General features: G+C 43.8%; 1 protein-coding gene across 2 annotated transcripts in view; it reads left to right on the forward strand.

The window, feature by feature from the left end:
* si:ch211-106n13.3 (vWFA and Collagen domain-containing protein) overlaps positions 1–20054 on the forward strand; it is a 23588-nt gene extending 3534 nt beyond the window's left edge. For both annotated transcript variants that reach the window (XM_027021205.2, XM_027021204.2), the window contains 26 exons: positions 35–260; positions 501–674; positions 1643–1720; positions 1812–1823; positions 1938–2021; positions 2344–2397; positions 2619–2672; positions 2884–2937; positions 3210–3263; positions 3393–3440; positions 3520–3573; positions 3823–3876; positions 7463–7516; positions 9449–9493; positions 9643–9696; positions 11045–11098; positions 11306–11359; positions 12304–12375; positions 12515–12550; positions 13247–13291; positions 13396–13428; positions 14639–14785; positions 15528–15582; positions 16428–16619; positions 18097–18174; positions 18289–20054. In XM_027021205.2, coding sequence (XP_026877006.2) covers positions 35–260; positions 501–674; positions 1643–1720; positions 1812–1823; positions 1938–2021; positions 2344–2397; positions 2619–2672; positions 2884–2937; positions 3210–3263; positions 3393–3440; positions 3520–3573; positions 3823–3876; positions 7463–7516; positions 9449–9493; positions 9643–9696; positions 11045–11098; positions 11306–11359; positions 12304–12375; positions 12515–12550; positions 13247–13291; positions 13396–13428; positions 14639–14785; positions 15528–15582; positions 16428–16619; positions 18097–18174; positions 18289–18479 — 2056 coding nt within the window. In that variant the 3' untranslated portion in view covers positions 18480–20054. The remainder of the gene's footprint in view (positions 1–34; positions 261–500; positions 675–1642; positions 1721–1811; positions 1824–1937; positions 2022–2343; positions 2398–2618; positions 2673–2883; positions 2938–3209; positions 3264–3392; positions 3441–3519; positions 3574–3822; positions 3877–7462; positions 7517–9448; positions 9494–9642; positions 9697–11044; positions 11099–11305; positions 11360–12303; positions 12376–12514; positions 12551–13246; positions 13292–13395; positions 13429–14638; positions 14786–15527; positions 15583–16427; positions 16620–18096; positions 18175–18288) is intronic.
* Positions 20055–20356: the final 302 nt, after the last annotated feature.

Genomic DNA, 20356 nt, shown 5'->3' on the forward strand with positions numbered 1-20356 from the left:
GTTTGCTGAATTGCACCCGTAACATCTTTCACAGAGAGATCTTTCCAGAAGGGCTCCCTCCTTCGTATGTGTTTGTGGCCACACTGCGTGTGAAAAGCCCAGCTCACCACATGAAGTTTGACCTCTGGAGGGTGCTGTCTCAGGACAGGATCAAACAGGTTGCCGTGACATTGAATGGAGCGGAGAAGTCGGTCACCTTCACCAGCACTAGTGCCTTGAAGAAAGAACAGACTGTCATATTCAATGACCGGGGAATTAAGGTCTCTCAGAGCTTTAACTGCTATTTCGAACTTGTAGAATTTTGTGTACATCAGTATGTGCAACACATGGAGTTACTTCTCTGTATTTTATATTTGAACGTATTTCCTACGTTGCAAGGGTATTGGACCTGATGCGGTTTAAACGATGTCCTCTTTTTTGTGGAGTTTTTGTCACTTCTCACGCTGTGAGAAGCGGCAAAGAAATTCATTAATAATTCCTCTGCTTTGTTTCTCCCAAAGAGGCTTTTCGACACGGACTGGCACCAGCTGAAGCTGTTAGTGAAGCCCAAACGCATCACCTGTTACCTAGACGACACACATGTGGAGGAGCAGCTCCTGGAGCCAGTGGTTTCCATCTACATCAATGGCAAGACACAGGTGGCCAAAAAAGTCAACATAGAAACCACTGTGCCAGTAAGTGGTTTCAACCAGCATTCATTATTAGTGCCTCAGTGCTTATTCTGTCCTCAGCGCATTTCCTGCTTTCACCGGTGGTTATATTAGACTGACAGACAGACAGGTAGGTAAGCAGACAGACAGACAGACTGACTGACTAACCTCTTTACTTTTGTTTACTATTTACTTTACTTTCTATTCGTTATTTTTCAGGTCTTTGAACTTTTTGATGAAATTTGCGTGAAACAGTAGCCAGCATTAAACGAAATAAAAATGAATAAACAAACTCCAGACACAAACTCCTACACAAAAAGAGGCTGTTACACAAAAGAACAGACAATTTAGAGACAGCCGGGTGGAAGGACAGATAGAACAGAGATAGGACTCAAGTAAGGATGGGGCGGTGTGTGTATAAACAGCAACCAAAGTGAACAGACAGTAGACAGGGTGCACTATGATTAAATAGAGGGATGGTTATGTAGTGTGGTATTACTGGTGTGTGGATAATGTCTGTATACAGATTCTGTCTCATTAAAACCTTGTTGAAACATTAAACCTTTTGAGAGGCTGGAGTCAAAGACATGGTGGTATACTGGGAGGAGGCTTTGTGAACAGTGATAGGAGTCAGTAATTAAAGATCGCTTACTAGAATATTGTGGTGAAACGAGCCAGTTGCTTTTGGCTAAAGTTTGAAAGAATACTTGTCAATTGTAATCTTTGTCTTACTGCATCTGTAACTTATGGTCGATTTGCATAGATAATTATTTAGAATTTCCCTGTATTTACAAAAGAAAAATCCACTAACCCACAGAAACGCATTTAGAGGTGCAGAATAAGGATAGCAGTTAAGAAAGCCTTGCAATGAGTACCCTATTGCCTCCACTATGACAGTGTTTCAAGTTATGACAATCAGAAATGCTGCAAATAGATAAAGGCTTGAAAAGCACTAGAATATTCCCTAATTTTTGCTGTGTTCCCCTGTTCAGGTGGTCCTACAGAAGCTGCGGCTCTACTGTGACCCTGTGCAGAGCCAGCGTGAGGGTGCCTGTGAGATCTACTCCGTGGTAAGGCCAAGCTCACAGCTCGCCTCTGGCGCCCCCTCTCACCCATGAGTTCCTCCCCTCTCTAACCACTCTGCATGTCTCTCCGTCGCAGGGGGACGACAGGGTGAGTCTGCAGTCCGCCCGAGGGATTGGAGCATAGCCCCTTCGTCGCAGCGCTCGGTGCCTCGGAGTCACGAGTGGGGTGTCTTCTGATTTCCTGTCTGTGTTGCCTCTCCAGTGTCCTGCGGATCGCGCTGCTGCTGTGGAAGGATGCGACTGCCCCGGCGGTAAGCCTGGCCAACCAGGCCTTCCTGGATCTATGGTGAGTGATGGATGGATGGATGGATGGATGGATGGATGGATGGATGGATGGATGGATGGTTGGATGGATGGATGGATGGATGGATGGATGGATGGATGGATGGATGGATGGATGGATGGATGGATGGATGGATGGATGGATGGATGGATGGATGGATGGATGGATGGATGGATGGATGGATGGATGGATGGATGGATGGATGGATGGATGGATGGATGGATGGATGGATGGATGGATTAAAGGGTGTATAGCTCATGGATAAGGTGGATGATATCTGTAAATGTGTGGCTCACAATATCTGAAACATCCATCCTGAACACAGGGATTTAGGGGTGAGAAGGGCCGAGAGGGTCCTCCAGGTCCTGATGGAAAGCCTGTGAGTAAAACCCATTAATATCTTCATATCTGGACAGACATGAATGTTTCTGTTATTACTGTCAGCAACACCGGTGTCTTTAACTGGAGTGTTCTACGTATCATCATCATCACATCGACAGTGTGTGGTTTTTAGTCGGGAATCTCACTGACGACATGCATGTGTAAGAGAAGTGCCGCTGTGAGATGTGGTTCTGCATTAAATCCTATTTTCTTGATAAGGGGAAGCCAGGAGAAAAAGGGGCACTTGGACAGGCCGGAAGAGATGGCGAGAAAGTGAGTGATGTAATCTTTTCACCCCCCTTTTTAAAACAGGTGTTGTAGCATCAAGGCCTCAAGGACTACTTTACGCCAAAATGACAGAAGTAGGGCTCACTTAACATTATGCAAACGTGTTACTATGGTAGCAGCTGTTACTATGGTAGAATGCTTGTTTTCATCCATTGTGAGCGTGTTCGACCCCTCAGTCTGCCTGCTTTACTCACAGGGTGAGGCAGGTCGACCAGGGCCAAAGGGAAAGAGAGGATTGACTGGTGCCAAAGTAAGTCATATAATCATAACGTATAGTTAGCCCAGGCTACCCACATCAGCCATTTTAAAAATCACTTACACCTTTTTCTTAGCAATGCACCCTATGTTTTTCACATAAAGAAACAATGAGTTTTAAGATTGGACCACTTTTTGCTGTCTGCACATTTGAGGACGTGCCTTTCATAATTATTATGTACTTCATCGTGCTTTGAAAATTAGTGAGTATGACATTTTTCCTCACTTTAAGTTACAGAGTATGACATGTGTCCCCTCTCTTCACAGGGGGATATGGGAGCGAAAGGACCTCCAGGAATACCGGGCCCCCCTGGACCAGTGGTAAGAGGAAACTTTGGCCACAGCAAATATCACTTATTCATGTCAATTTAGACAACCAAACTTTTCCTGAGGGTTTCAATGCATACTTCAATGCATAGCAAAGTGATGGTGACATTTCTCTTTCTTCAGGGCCCTGGACTGTCTATGTGGGATGATTCTAGAGTAGAAGAAAGCAAGGTAAAAACTTGCCCTTCCCGTCTGGATCACTGATATTTGACATTATATCCTCACCAGTATCAATGTGTCATGCTTAAAGGAAACCTCAGGACAGCCAGGAGAGGCGGGACCACCGGGAAGACCGGGATCAGTGGTGAGGCATCTTCTGTGATCATACAGTACTGCTTTTCCTGAAATGCAGTTTAAAATGTGTAGGTTTCGCACTGTAACAGACAGCAGAACTTTAGCTGACTACAAAGATTCCGCCGAATTACACACATTCATATGCTTGCAAATTTGTACTGGGCCATTTAATGCTTTTGTGAGCAGACACAAATATTGTAATATATTTGCAATGGGCCACAGAGGGAACTGTTATTATACAAAACATGTTTTTATGTAGGGGGAGCCTGGGCTATCTGGTAAAGATGGACTTCCTGGCCTAGCTGGACAGAAGGTACAGCAATATCTATAATTACAGATTATAAAAGTGTTTTTTTTTTCCTTTATAGCAATTACTATTCCACACCTCTGCCTGTTGCTTTAGAAGACTGTGCCATAAAACAGTGGCGAGTCGGTTGATCTAGTTGTGAAAGCAAGATGCACAACTTGACAGCGACGGTGAGCTAAAAGCTGCTGAATGTCAGAAATGCGCTTGATGTTCGATGTGCTGGTATTTGCATGGGAAAGTATGTGCCGAGGTATTTTAAGACCTCGGGCGTATTTGTGGTGGGTCTTGCTTTTCATCCTTTTTTGATTTTGTTTTTTTTTTTGCTGATGTTTGCCAGTAGGAGGCAGACATCTCTCAACCATCTATACAAGGAACCCGTGACGCCTAGATTGCGATGGCTAGGTGACATCTGTCTTTATTCGAGCCTAGTTCACTCTACTTTGGAACATAAGACAGTGGGCTGTTTAAAGTCCAAACACTGGCAGAGGGTGTTTGCCAGTTTAGTAAGTTCTAGAATAGCAGTTGGCCTCAAAAGGTTTTTTAATTAATGCATATGAGGGGAACATAAGTGTGTCCACACAAAAAAAGCTTGGAGATCATAACAAGGATGTCATGGATACCGTCTTTGTAAGTTGCATGTGGATTTTTTTGGCATATATTTAGGGATAAGCTGGCAAGTGGTTGTGTCTTTAGAGGAGTCAGTTTTAAGGTAAATTTTCTCATTGTATAATAACTACTATAAGTAAAAATATGTCCATGGCGTGTCTCTTTAACTGAGGGTTCAGGGTTTTCTGGCTTTGGTGGGAGGTGGAAATGAAACGTCTTTTTTTGCCCGGATCTATTTTCAGACCCTATACATCTGCCCCTGCATCTGTGTCGGCTCCTGCCCACGGGGAGAACTCCCTCCCCCTTCATGTGGAGTGAAAATGAGTGCCATCCTTCCATTTATTGCCCCATTAAGCTGTACACACGTACCAGTAAAGAGCTTTGCTAAAACCTCCCTGGGTAGGGTGCAGTGTTTATGTGGGTCTCTTAGGTAGATGTGACATTTGGGGATGCATTTTATGGGGTGCAGATTAAACCTAGCTATTGACTATATGATACTTTCTCTCTCTCTCTCTCTCTCTCTCTCTCTCTCTCTCTCTCTCTCTCTAGTGTGTGTGTGTGTATATGTGTGTGTGTGTGTGTGTGTGTGTGTGTGTATATATATATATATATATATATATATATATATACACACACATATACATATACATACACACACACACACACACACACACAAATTCATATATTCATGCAAAACAGAAAACCGGTCACTGCTGTAAGACACTTGAGTAAACATAACACCAGTGGGGTTTGGCTGGAACCCGGGATTGCTGGGCTAATGTCGTATCCACATCAGGCTCAGTGGAGCTTCCTCCACGCCTTCCAATCACCCTTTCCATTCTGGCCTCCACCCCAAGATCAGAAGGCCCAGGTCTCTCCCGCGGTTCCGCATAGCCCTACATGGTGGCTGGGGTGGGTCATTAGCTAACCGAGGTGCGGTTTGAAGTGGCGCGCTGGATGAGAGCCACTTGGCTGGGGCGGGTTCTCCACCGTAGTCCAGCCAGCACAGCTCTCTAATCACAGGGGTCACAAGCACATGTGCGCGGGGCCGGCCTTCCCGCGCCTCTTGGCCTGTCCCGTGCACGACCGCACGTTGCCACATCCACCGACACGTTAAAAGGCAAAGACACTGCAGCGTGAAGCGGAGCAAAGTGCATCGGAATTCTCCGTGCACATTCCCCTCTAAATGCTTGCAGGAGCGAAGAGAAGGTGCAGTCCCATAAAAGCTGCATACTTGGCACCCTGTCTTCCATGCAGGGAGATGATGTTGGATGGAAGCGTGCAGGGTGCAATTACATCTGCATGCGTTGTGTGAGGTCTTCGAATATCAAAGGCTTAAGACCGTGATACGCTTGCAGGTTTTTCACAGCAATGAAAGGGTGCTGGGGCTAACAACAGAGCAAGGGGCACTGCCAATAAAAAGGTTAATGAGACGACCATCATGAAAAAGAACAGATCCCACTGTTACCATCAGGCCTACAGGTTACAGGATGTATCAAGGGCTTTATCTCATGGCTACAGTGTGTATGCACTATTCCTACACCCACCCCTCCACCCCACCCCCTGCTGCCTCACCAAATTTGTTTATCTATCTATTTATTAGCTATTTCGACCTAGTCTGGTAAACGTATGTGCAGTGAACCTCGTGTGTTGCTGTGAAACATTGCATGCGCATGTAGGTAACCACAGACCGCTGCCACCAGAAAAGACGGCCCTCCAGAGACCTTCCTTGGGGTTTCTGCCAAAAAAAGGTCGCTTGTAATTTGGCATTCGGAGAGTGAACGAAATGTAGAGTCTTATCGATATCTTAGTACAGATTTCTTGGGTGTAGCGTTTTTTAGATCTTAATAACAGGCTGTCTCAAGGTTCATACTTGCTTTCCAATTAGATCGTGTTTGAGCTACCCTTGTATGTGTAATTTCTTAAGCAACACTTTTTTTTTTAAAGTTTGTAAAAATGTTGCCTATGTGCCAACTTCCCAAGTTTACCTTTAATTATATCTGGATGAATCTGAATGATGTATTTATAGCTTACAGTTATTTATAGTTTGGAAAGACATAGGACACAGGCCTGCTGTATTTCACGTTATTGCTGATTTACACTGTTGCCGACAGCCTAGTTTCCACTTTAGCTGTGGTGATTTGAAAATTTCACTTTGAGGTACCTCATTTTCACTTCTCAGAATCATAGCAACTGGTTTTCAGACTATAGAACTGAATACCTCAGAATACCTCACGGTTATACCTCAGAATACCTTATGGTTAGAAATACCTTACAGTTAGAAATACCTGGCAATAATCAGCACTTGTCTTTCTCAATATTTACAACAGTCACCACCTTTATATATATATATATATATATATATATATATATATATATATATATATATATATATAAAATGTCTTTTTTTTCCAAACGATAGGCTTGATTTTTTGTGTGTTTGTCATAAGTAGCAGCACTGCTTCGTCTTTTCAGCCAGAACATATGCATGCGGCAAACCTCACAGAGCTGTGTACTCATTCTTCTGCTCTCTAGTTCAAAGGCACACATGCCATCAGTCATCAGTGGTGTGTGTGGTTAGTCACAGACTACAGCAAAGTTTCTGTTCACCGCTGAGGGTGTACTTCTGCAGCGGTTTGTCAAGTCGTATCGTGTCCTGCATTGTAGAGGTCCTAACAGAAAGTAACACTCTTGTTCGATCACAAGTTCTAAGATTTTCAAAAAGTTATTTGAAGCCATACTATTAACTGTAAATATACTTGCATAGGGAGCTGGTCTGATTCTTTTTAGGGGTCTGTTCTTTTAATCTGAAGTTGTATATTCAACACTTTGTGCTTTATCTTCAGCATTTCATCTTAATTAACCAATTTTGTTCCTCCTTTTAAAAAAGATGTTAAAAAGAGATCATTTTTGCTCAGTTCAAATATTAAATAAATTACCTGTTTTATATTAGGACTTCAATTTGATTTATGTCTTTTTACCATAGGGTGAGAAGGGAGATCCTGGTGTGTATGGAATGGATGGACAGAACGGTATTCCAGTAAGTTGATGTTTAGGTTATTTTTTTAATAGCTCAGGTCAGTAATGGTAGTCATCAGCATGAATCTCACTGTCATTCATCATCATCATCATCATCATCATCAACTCCAACATTGTCATTGTCCATTTACACTCTCCTACCTACATCTTTTGGGGTGTTTGTATTTATAGAACATCATATATACTTTTAGCCTTTGAACTCCTCATAGCCTCCCTGTTTGATGTCATTCCACTTCAAATACAGAGTCCCCGTATACACAGTATTTACCAACTTGCAAGATGAGCTGGGATGTGAACACTTCTGTGGACACACAAGGAACTGGGTGTGTATAGACGATACAGGTCCTTGGTAACGGGGACCCGTAGAACGAAAGACAGGATTAAAAAGAAGAGGCGGGAGACGTGGCTCATTTTCACAATGGCCTCTCTGGTCAGCAGTCGAAACTTTGAGAAGACCGTACATGCTTACGGCATCGCCAACGTCACTCTACCTCCTACCGGCTGTACCAGGAAACTGTACGCATGCTCGAATCTTATTAAAGACCTTAAAATGTAAAGTGTGCAGACAGCGGGTTCAAATAGCGAAAGGAAATAAATAGAAGAAAAACATTTCTATACACATACACATGCGTACGCATAATATAAACCAAAATAAACATATTAACAAATGGGAACACACTTTATGGGCATCGCACAGACCTAACAGTCACACACAGTCAAGGTGCTTTCATTGCATCCTTTACCACATAAAAGCATGGATGAGCCGGCAGATTTCAAACAGACTCCCGTTTTAGCAACGATGTGAGCCAAACAGCTGCCTGGTTTGGCCCAGTGCCAAGCCGAGCCGCCGTCAGGGAGACCGCGCTAACCTCGCTCGTTTATCACATACATTAACACTTAATGTATACACATTAGTATTCTAATATAAAGAGAGAACGAAAAAACTTTCTATAAGCGCCCTTCTCTGCATGCGTGCACTTCTGTATTTGCTACTATGAATAAGAAGCATTTAAATACTCTCATCTGAGTTTGACATTTATTCTTACTGGCAGTCAACCTTTTGGCTTGAGAGACATTTTCCTACTCGAGGGGCATCAGCGGAAAGGAGTTCTTTAGGATCTTTTAGGCAGAGGCCTGCTACTGTGCATTGGAGTGCTATTTTAGTTTTTTTGTGATTAATCTGGCGGTTAATGCAGACCCTCTGCTCTGAGCTTGTGGTGAACCTCTGGATTTACTTATCCCCCTTTTCCTGTAGTCCAGTTTATATCCCAGCAGGTGGAGACGGGGCTATTTCTAGAAGCTAATTCGAGGCGTCTCTGGGTTTATTTCTGGAAGTCAGTAAACGTGCTCTCCCTCATCCACATCAGGTCACCAAGTCCACCCCCAAAGCTGAAAAAGAACAGGGCTCCTTGTCCTCTCCAGCGCCCACACCCACCTTTTCTCATTCGGGTCCACCAGAAGGTCGCCATGCGGAGAGTCTGGACCTAGGGAATTTTCTGCTTGATTGTTGAGCAGTCCCGCAAGCTTTCACTTGAGCGCTCGCTAGGGAGGTGCTTCCTGTTTATGGCAAATGAGGCTGGCTTGAAAGAAAAATCAACGGCACCCAAATGGTCCCGAGGGAGCTTGGGTGGAGGAGCTTGTGAAGCAAGCGTGGCCCAAATAACCCGATGAACGCGGCGATTTACGCTTTCTTTCTCCCCGTTCTTTAATCTTGCCTCCCTCGTGTGCAGTTTCTGCTCTAATGAGGGTGAGCCCCACTCGCCCGTGAAACAAACAAGCTTCTGGGTAAAGCTGAACACCCCAAAACTTTCTCTTATGACAAAAAAAAAAAAAAAAAAGAGAGAAAGATTTTTTTTTTTTTACTTGTTGTATTCTTTTTGTATGCAAAAAAGCTGTGTTGCATGGTTAGTTTATTGTGGTGTTTGTCCTTCAGGGCATCAGAGGGCCTCCAGGAGAAATGGGGCCAGTTGGACCACAGGTGAGCGTTCACAGGAACCATCATAAGTGCCTGGCCTGCCTTCACACGGTCCACTGGGACAGATAGTCTGCCATAATTTCAGTATGTTAATTTTCTGTTGTTGTTGTTGTTGTAGAAACAGCATTTAAAATGTGATACAATTGTAACAGGGTGAAAGAGGTTTGCCTGGGCACCAGGGTTCAACTGGACCAAAAGGACCTCAGGTATGAAACATAGAGACAGATCAAAAGATTTCCCTTTACACTACAATTATTTCATCGGAGCCTGATGAAGGTTGCACTAGCTGGCTTTGATTAACAGTAGCACGCTACTGAAGAAATGTGGGTATTTCCCTCTGCTGGTGTGTTATAGTATTGCATCTTAACCTGCACCCTGATGTTTCAAAATATATGATGTGTTTTAATCAAGGATGCACAATCCAGCAGCTTGACTAAAGTAGTCATGGTCTGGTATCAGGTTCAGTTTAACATATATAGAATAAAAATTAAGAAATTGTATTTTCTTTGTCTTTCTCTCTCTTTTTAAAAGAGAGTATTCAGGGGAAATCCTGTGATATGCTAAACAAATCCAGAGAATCTGCTTTTTAAAAAAATTTAATCACTTTCATATATACATCTACTGTTAAACAAATTTATTTATGCTACCTTGTGCTATGTGAAACACATGTTTTATGATGTGTTGCATGTTTTAAAAGAATGTCATGTCATTTATTATTTTTGTATCGGCCCAAGTGCCGCAGGGCAAGGAGCAGGATGTACAGAATCGCTCAACAGAGACAGACGTTTATTAACAAACATTCATGACACCGGCACTCACATCTAACACAAGCGGTGTACACAAACACGGGCACTGAGACAATGAACAGAGGCACAAACATGAACAGGAACAATGACTCACCATCACGCACACACCAACAAGGGTTTAAATACTCTGGAGGAAAAATCAATTGGACTCGAGTCAGATGTGCAGATGAGTGGGTTTTATTAGTTCTGTCCCTTATACACAGAGAGAGAGAAGCCCCAAACTTCTCCCTCACATGAGTTCATATACCCCCACCATTCCCCGCTGTTCTCTCATGTGCCAATCTCGTGACTCCAGGTGCCAGGCCTCTCAACCGTCCTTGAACATTCTTTCCTGCTAAAAACAAGTTGTTTCTCCCTCCTGCTGCACCCCTGCCCAGCAACAGCTAAGCGATAACTGTCATACTCTGTCACTTCTCCATTCACCTTTTTTGCAGACTGGTCAAGATGAGGGCAAAGGTCACTTATTTCTTACTTCCTCTTTCAAACAAGCATTAAGCATTTTCCCTCAGAATACATACAAACATGACAAGATTTAACCTATGTGCTTAATAACGTAGACGTAGGTACAAACGACATGCAGTCAACGAAGAACTCCCTTTGCACGCGGCGGGCCATACTGTATGACCAGTGGAAGTGGAGTGTTCCGTCACAATTTTTTGATTGTATTGAGCCATCACTGTGCATAACTCCTGCACTATTTTGAAAGGACACACATGGTTTATACACTTAATTAATTGCTTAATTTCAGGGACCTCCAGGCCCAGTTGGATCACCTGGGGCAGAGGGTCCTTCTGGTCCAAAGGTAATTAAATATGTGTGTGTGTGTGTGTGTGTGTGTGTGTGTGTGTGTGTGTGTGTGTGTGTGTGTGTGTGTGTGTGTGTGTGTGAGAGAGAGAGAGAGAGAGCGAGAGAGAGAGCGCGCGCTGTATCTTATTGAGGCGCTTTTTCTGTCGTTTTTCTGTGGCTCTGAGTGTTTGTGTGAAGGTGAGAAATATCTGGTGTCTTGCAGGGGAACACTGGACAGCGAGGGCACGAAGGTTTACCAGGACCACCCGGCTCTAAGGTGACTGCTCCCACAGCTCCTGCTCCTCCTCCTCCTCTGCCTCCTCAGATAAGATCTCTGACTTATATTCATAAACCCTGATAATATCTCCAAACATATAATCATAAACCTATTCAATTTTTTCCTTCCACTGGCTCAGAGCCCCAGTGAAACTTGTCTAGCACGAAATCTAGAGCTATTCTCCTGTAGTAGAATAGTGGTTGATCATAGGCAATGAGCTGCGTGAACTGGGAAAATGTTAGCTACCATAATCTCATCCACAGGATTTTGATTGTCGTTAATTCTTTTCTTAGTAAAAGGCCATTTCCTTATTCGACTGAACAGTTGGGTTAAGATGACTACTGACGAATTACTTCTGTTAAAGGAAGTTTAGATTTCATCACCTGGTTTGTACTGAGTAATAATAAGTATTACTGTTTTAGTGAGCCTAACAGTGTCTGTGCCGTGCCAAAAGTACCCCACTCCAGCTTGCTAGCTAGCAGAAGTAATGTTAGAAGTCCAAAAACACAAAGCATCTCGATTACAGAAAAACTAAGGTGAGTGTACCGGCAGCCAGCTATGTTACCTGGAAAACCTCTTTAGTAATTACAGCTGTCAAGATAAGAAATCTGGCTGTAAATACTTTCCAGTCCACTGGGAGTTAAAGAAACTCAAGACTCATGGTTTGAACTTTTTCACGACATGAAAATAAAAATGGCCAGAAGCAAAGTCAATTTACAAACAGGTTTCATTTAAAGAAAAGACAAAAAGAACACAGTCACGTTTAGCGGATTCGTAACCTGTTCACATTTGCTCTATATTCTGTTCACACATGCGTTGTCACCTGTCTTTTTTCTGCTTTACCCTCCGCCTTCCTTGCAACTCAAGCGTTTGCTAGAAATCTTAATATCTCCATTTCTTACTAACCACAGCCAAAACACACGATTTTCCCGCCTTTTCCACAGGGCTTAGATGGACATCCTGGTCCACAGGGCCCTCCAGGCTTTAGGGGCCCAACGGGTTTAAATGGCCATAAGGTGAGACTCGGCCTACAAGACTAAGCACGTTATCTAGCCACGCATACTGAACGTGTTGTTTGTGCTATTGTTGTTGGCGACAGTAGAATGTGAGAATTTGTCACAGCTTCTAACTCCGTGCAACCACATCTTTGCACAGGGTGAGACGGGAGAGCCCGGTATTAAAGGAACTCAGGTACAGTGGCTGCGCCGTGGAGGGAGTTGGTCGACGTCATTTATCTTCTTTTGTTCTTTCCGCATCGGGCCGTGTTTAGTCTCTATGTGAGCTGAGACAAAGTCAGCAGAATTGCGTGATGCAGGCTTATCAGTTCGTTCTGACTGTGTTGAAAGAGAGCGAGAATGAGTGGGAGAGAGATCGAGAGTCGAAAAAGAGAGCGAGAGAAAGGTCAGCTCTCGGAAAATGGCTTGTTTAAACGTCGTGAGGCCTCCGTGCTGATTTCATGAGCCTTTCTGCCATTTAGGAGTGTAACATATATCCAGTTTTATTCTTTTCAAATTTCAGCGAGGCGGCGGAGAAAATGTGCTGCATCCTGTGTCAGAATTCTGCTGCAAGAAATATTTTCACAGTTTCTCAGGAACGTAGGGCAGGGCACTAAGTGTGATGGAGGCTTCTTTGTCTCCCTTTAGTGTATATATGCACACTTGTATATCCAGCACACCTCACTGAAAAGAGAAGGGAAGGAGACTGAGCTGCCCATGACCGTGACTTTTGTCAACTCCGTCGCCTGTTTGCGCAAACACACGCACACAGAGAGCCCTGGTTAATCAGTGGTTTGTAGAACACGGGCTACATGAATATTGGCTAGTGGCTACATACAGCGATAGAAACACAAGCAAAATAACTTTCAGTGTCTGATGCTTGTCTTTCTAGGGAGAAAAAGGCAGTGGAGGATTGCCTGGGGTCCCTGCAAAACCTGTAGGTGACCTGTTCTCTTCATTACCAGAAGTGTTCATAAAGCACTTTATATGTCAGAAGATGTAATGAACAACTCTTTCTGCTCTGTGACTGCTGCATTTCAGGGTGAGCCGGGACTCCGGGGGAGCAAAGGAGAGGTGTGTGCTGATTGCTCACAGATGTAACAGCTTTTCATGCTGACTCGCTGACGCGGTGGGGGTGTTCAGTTCCTGACAGCTTGAGAGCGTCTTTTTTTTTTTTTCTTTCTCACCACGTGAAGCCTTAAGGTCTGTCGTTCGGTCTGAATCCCCTCTGGCTTTTCTCCTTGCCCCGTTAACAACAGAGATCTGAAACCGCAGCCTGTGCCCAGCTCGTACCGGAGACCTTAAGGCCAAAGTTCAGGTGGCGCTTCAAAACCAGAAGGCCCAAATCGGTCCGAAGCCAAAATCACTCACTCTGGTTTCCTCTCAAGGCAACTGGGCACACAAACACAGGCCTTGACAGTGGCAGGCCTAGGCCTTGCTTTGTTTACATTCACAGCATTTGACCGACGTGCTTACTCGGAGCAGCTCATGTATTAGTCAGCATGTGTGCTGTCTGGGAATCAAACCCACTACCTCGGTCTTGCCGACACACCTTGTCCCGCCTCCTCCAGCAGGTGACTGCAGTTCAACTCCTAGAACTGCATGATGAATCAAAATACATGTGTTAATGCAGCATAAAGCAGGTACCCTTATCCAGACCAACTTGCAAGCCTGTCAGTATTCCTTTGGAACCAAACCCATTAGCGCCACGCTCAACCTGGTGAGAAAAGCAGGGAAATGCTGACATCTGTAGGCTAACAGGACCATAGCTAAAGCTAGCATTTTAAAGTAAATATATACTCTACAGTCAGCATTTCCACAAAAAAAAAACATTCTCCACTTGATATTTTAAGTAGTTCTCCATTTGCCAGTTTTGATTTTAAACCATCCACCGTTAAGAGTGCTCTGTGATATATAGGCTAAGGATTATGAAGCACATGGACGCAAAAAAAAACAAAAAAAAAACAAAACCTAAATGAATAATGAAAATAGTTAGAAGAAGCAAAATAATCATAAAACATATCAGTTGATTCCTTAAGAAAAGCCAACCCATTCTGAGCCTAAAGCTGGGCATGAAAGTGACTCAAATCCGCCTCTAAATCTAAACGTTTGTGGTGTGCAGCCAGATTCAGGAAGGCTACAAGATGTTTCTTCCAAAGACATTTGCGTAATCTGAGTATGTTAATGTAGATAGTGGGGAAGTGTGCTCACGAGTAGTTCCCAATTGTAAAACTCTTTCAATCAAGTTAGACTATATATTTTTTAAATTCTTTTCACTTTACAGCGAGGAATAGCTGGGGATCCGGGAATCCGAGGGCCTGATGGGAAAAAGGGAGAAATGGGTGCGATGGGTCCAGCAGGCCCAAGAGGCTTCCCAGGCCAAGTCGGGTTGCCAGGACAACCAGGACTCCCAGGTTACCCAGGGAAACCAGTGAGTCATCCTCTAATTGTGAATTCATACACAAAGAAATGATAACAATGCCTTAAAGTTGCAACCAGTGGTCCTGGTAATGAATTTACCCCAATGTAACATGATAACACACTGGAATAATCTCTGCAAACCCAAGCACTGAATCATCGCTTGTCACACTACACTCTTTTGCTATTCCCAAAGACTCCGCCTTCCTTTTTATCCTCCTTCCGACTGAAGTGCACCCGAGCTACAGAACACCGCAGTAACTGGGTCCAGTCAGGATACAGTAGTCATCACTAACTGACTAGCTTTCTTACTTTATTGCATTTTACAAAACCAAAAAATTAGGTCATCTTATTTTCACCCTAACTACAAGCTAGGGTGATGGGGTTCAGCTACAACCACAAGTGGCCTGGAGTAAGAGTAGTACTTTATCCATGGCTATTATGACTTTCAGAAAATAGCCTTTTCACACCATTGTTTGTTTGTTTTTTTTTTGGAAGAAATTGAAATTCCTTTGTGGTTGTTTGTCCTTTTATTTACTGTAGATGATGTGTGTTGGTGAGCCACGGTGCGAGCTCATGCATCCAATAATGGATTGTTTTGCGATTGGGATTAATTAAAGTTCATATCACTACCCAACCTCCAACATGTAGGGGGATGAATAACCAGCTAATCTGTACCATTGTAACTCTGGTTCATGGGAACCCTTATTCAGTGGAACAAACAACTTATCTGTGCTGTCTGATCTGTGTTTCAGGGAAAGCTGCCATCAGAGCAGCACCTGATGAAGATCTGTGCTTCAGTTCTACAGAGTATGGTTTCCCTGGCCCTCAACACTTCAGTCTTAGCTATTGATCTCTTAGTAGGTGCTTTAATGGTATAGATCTTGGAGTAGATCTCGAGACAGTGTCTCTAAGCAGAGGGGCGTAGCTGTACTCAAAGCCTCTGCTCTCAGCCTTGTGCATCATTAGCTTCAGGGTGCACACACCTCATGGAAGCCGCCTTTAGCTGCTCGAAACTGGCCGGTCGGCCGTGAATCACCGCGTGCTGTGTGTGAGCATGTGTGTTTACACGGTGTCAAACGCAAGCCTTTGCGTAGGCTACTGCGCTGTTGGTTAGCAGCATGCTGGAAACATCTGGAGAGGTGCTGAGGTTTTCACTTCTCCATTTCCGAGAAGGAAAAAAAAACATGAATGTGTTCTACAAATACGATTGCCCAATGCTTAGTACTAAGCAGCAAAGGATTTTTTTTTCATATGTGTGAGGCTTTAGCAAGAATTACATCATCTGAACTAAAAGCCTTACTTTTTATGGGAATAAGGATTTAGATGCATTTTAAAAGGCATACTCTAACCATAAGTGTCTGGGTTTCGAGCCATGAATCAGTTAATGGGACCGGGTAGCATAGTCTGATTTTGCATATTGGTTTCATTCATTTCTGGGTTTCACATCATTACTGGCATTCATATGTCAAAAGCACTGTTAGCTTTTCTGAGTTAAGTATTTCTAGAATGTACAGCATGTTAGCTTATATTTAATTCAATGAATAGATATATTTTCCTGATCAGCAGTTTCAAGACGTTAGCACTTGCACCTGCTAAAAAACACCATCAGAAACCCAAAGTACATCCAATTGACTCCTGTTGCCCCTAAACAGATCAACTACCACAGCTCCTTCAGGTGATGTCACCCAGCAGCTGCCAAAAATGTGAGACGATTAAGGGGCCCCCAGGTGACCTGGGGCCCCCTGGACCCCAGGGCTCAACTGGAACGCCGGGCTATCCTGGCAGGCCTGGAGCGCAGGGATACCCAGGACCGCCAGGGATGATGGGCCCAGAGGGAGCCAAAGGTTAGACAGAAAGGGGTTTTTTTTGTGGGTGGGTGGGAGCAGCTCCCGTCTAGTGGCGGCGGCATCCACTTGGCCTTTTGTTTATGTTGTGCTGTTTGTTTATGGTTTTGCTTCTCTTACACGTGCTATGTTTTGGTTTTGTGCTGGTTCTGGTTGAGTCTCATTTGTTGCCTCTTTAAAAGTCCTGTCTGTTGCTATGACTCTTCATCGGTCATCAGTGTTGCATTGGCTTTCTTTGGTTCCTGTTTGCATGCATTTATGTTCCTCTTTGTTTTCTTGAAACCCCTTCAGCGGAGACACATGACAACTATGACAAACGTTTGTTTCCTTTCTTCTTGTGTGGTTTTCGCCACAAAATGAACAACGACTTTGGAAGCAGCAGTCTTTTTTTTTTGTTAATCCCCCCCCCCCAACCACCTGCATTGGCTCTTCGTCCTCCTTACCACAGGCTCTTTTCCTGCCTCGTACTGGCGCTGTGCTCCCCAAAGCTCATGGAAGATCGGTGCTGCTCCCGTAACATGCCAGGGACATGCCCCGCCTCCCTCTTCCAAGGCAGCGAGAAAGCTTTGACTCGAGAGCTGAAGAGCCCCAGCCAGGACCCTCGGCTGCCCACCCTGACCGAAACCGGCTTGGTTCCAGGGAGGGGGGCACCATGGAATTTTGGGCGAGGGGTTAGTCCACCCCCCTGGGCCCTGCTCTCCATGGGTCTCCTGCTATGTGGGCAGGCTGGTCGATCTGGAGCTCTTCCAGTATGGTGGCTGCCACCTGGTCAATTTGAGGGGGGGCTTCGTCGACGCAAGAGGACCCGGTGGACTCAACGGGGCTCCGTCTCCTCTCCTGACAGACAAAGGGAGCCCAGTCGAAGTGGGAGCGCGGTGTCTCCTTGTGCAGTCAATGCTATGGGGGCCCAGTAGAGGAAACAAGGGCATCTCCGCGGATGATGTAAGGGAGCACATTTGAAGAAGCAGTGGACCGTCTTCTTGCCTACGCACCCCATCGTGGGTGGCACAGCACTCACTTTGCCCTGTACCCTTGCGGCTACGGTGCCCACTGCTTTCCATCAACCCCCCAGCAGGATGGTGTGGCCACTCGTCTGGCTGCGTTGCTTGTCCTGCCCACACAGGTGCTGTGTGTTGAGTCTTATTCGCCGTGTCGCCTGTGTATCGTTATTTTGTTACGTCGTACGTCCTTCCTTCTTGTATGTCGGCCGTTGATGTTGCATCGCCTTTCTTTATTTATTGCTTGTGTACATATTCCTCTTCGTTCTCTTTAAACTCTTCAATTGCAGACTCACATGACGACTAATTAAAATCCTTTCAAGCCTCATAAATAAAACTGAGAGCAAGTTATACCACTGTAATAATGTCATGAATAGAAGCTATTTGCACATTTAGTCATCTGCATATGTTGTATTAAGTAGTACTTTAAAGAAAGCACTTCAATAATAATAAAATCAAAAATAACCTTTGAATTACAGGTGAAGTTGGATCCATGGGCATGAAGGGTGCCAAAGGAGAGGGTGACATCGGTCTACAGGGTCCACCAGGACCACCAGGTATGTTTATTTTAGGAAACTAAGGTGTGACCCAAATATAAATAGTTTTATGTTCATAACTTTACAGTGTTGGTTTTATTATTTTTGTTGTTGTTGCTGCTATTATCCTCACAGGTATTCAGGGTCCTCGTGGAGACGCCGGAGAGGGATACGCAGGGCCCCCAGGGCCCACAGGGAAACATGGCTCACCCGGGATCCCGGGCAAAAGGGGCCCCCCGGGAGCACCAGGCATTTGTGACCCGTCCTCTTGTTACCAGGGTTACGGCCTCCCAGACAACCACTTCACCAAAGGTCCCAACTTTTAGCATGCTGCTTTACGCTCCACCCACAGGACGGCTAAAGGCACCCGCAACCCTGTGTGGTGCCCTGTGCTGAACTTCAAGGCATCCTGGCCTCAGTCTTTGTGCCCTTGAGCCCCAATAGTTGGCTAACTGTTTGAAGTTCCTTGAGCGTATCCATTTTTTTTCTTCAGATTAATTACTACACTTGATATTAACCTCTGTGCTCTTTACCCTGAATAGAGGGTCAACTGTCTGAAACTGCTTGTGTGTGTATTAGTTTTTACTTGAGATTATTTGTCACACTTCTTGTTTTTGTTTGTTTTTTGTTTAGTTTTTTTTTACATTTAGAATCTAATGTAAAATGCAAACGTGCTTTGCGGCAGTCTTAAATATCCCAACAGTATGTGCAGTTGCAGTGCAATACAATACACAAGAGTACTCTTGACATGTACTTTAGGGCCCAGTAGTTTGGGTGCACTGGAGTTTAGCCATTTAGCAAAGTTGATGCTGGGATCGTTTTCAGCCTTGAACTGTTTCACTATGCTCCTCTGGCATTGTTACTAACAGCTGGAAAACATTTTTTTTCCAAAAGCTCCTTCCTGTAGTGCTAGCAGTAGCAATGGTAATGCACAGAGGACCAGACAAATGGAGTCAATATGTGGTCTAACACCTCCTATTGACATCATTAAGTTTGGGAAAACTGTGTTTGGACCATACATGTGTAACATTGGAATGAAATACACAGCACCTCACCTCCCCCTCCAAAAAACCCCCCCCAAAAAACCCAAGGAAACCCACAAAAAACAACAAACAGCATATGAAGATGTATTTCAGTGTCATAGATTTTTATTGGTTAAAAACAAATTTATTGGTTTTAAAACAATTTGGAATTTACGTGATAAAATGAGAACAACTCTTGGCATTGGGCTCTGACGTCTGGGCTCTACTGAAGTGAAAGAAATTTTCAGCTGAAAACAAAACATTGTAGCAAAGCTTTTCTAAGCAAAGACAGCAAGTTTCATGTTCAGTCATTTTGTCAAGGTCTGTCTGCCCGCACCACAGTTGTGATCTCACATTGGTACCCTCAAATGAAAATCTGTCTTTCAGAATCACGTTCCATTGCAAATAGACATACGCGTTGCACTGCCTTTATAAAGCTACCTCTGACTAGAAGTGAAGTAGTCTATTAGCTGGACTGTAATGTTAAAATAATTTGCTGGTTGACTTCTGAGACTACTTGTGCTCAGATTTTTCCCTCTGTTTTCTAAAAACACATCCAGAATCCTCGTATTTTGTGTAGGATGGATCCATGTCTAAAGTTTACTGTTTGTGTTTTGTGGACTACTATGTTTGATGGTTCTGAATGTTTGAACACATTGTGTTTAAAGCTCTCCAATGCAGCTATGCTGTTTTAGTAGTTCTATTGGTCACCCCTGTCTGTTAAACTGAATGAATCAGGAACTGATGTTTCTATTTATTGCCTTGCTTTAATGCATGCACTCTTGAGACACCCTCTTTTTGATTCGGAGTGTTTTTTGTTTTTTTTTTAAAAACAAAATGTCATTTGTGATTTTTTTTTAGTGTCATTTGTGATTTTTTTGTTTGTTTGATGTATTTTCATTTACTCATTTCATTTATGTGTCGTTTACATTTAAATGTCATATTGAGGAAATAAACTTTTCATTGATTAACATTTTAATTGTTTTTGCTCACTTTCTCCCACTCCTTCTCTATGTTTGCCCTAAGTGTCATTTCGTCTCCATGACTGCATTTGAAACAAAAGTAGACGATATCTCCTGCGGCTGGCCCTCAGATTTAAGAGGTCTGATTTTAAGTTCTTCTTTTGGGAAGAGTAATGGGCGGTGCTACTCATAAATTGTTTTTTCAAATTAGCTTAGTTA

This window comes from Electrophorus electricus, chromosome 7, assembly GCF_013358815.1.
Source record: "Electrophorus electricus isolate fEleEle1 chromosome 7, fEleEle1.pri, whole genome shotgun sequence".
Lineage (NCBI taxonomy): Eukaryota > Metazoa > Chordata > Actinopteri > Gymnotiformes > Gymnotidae > Electrophorus > Electrophorus electricus.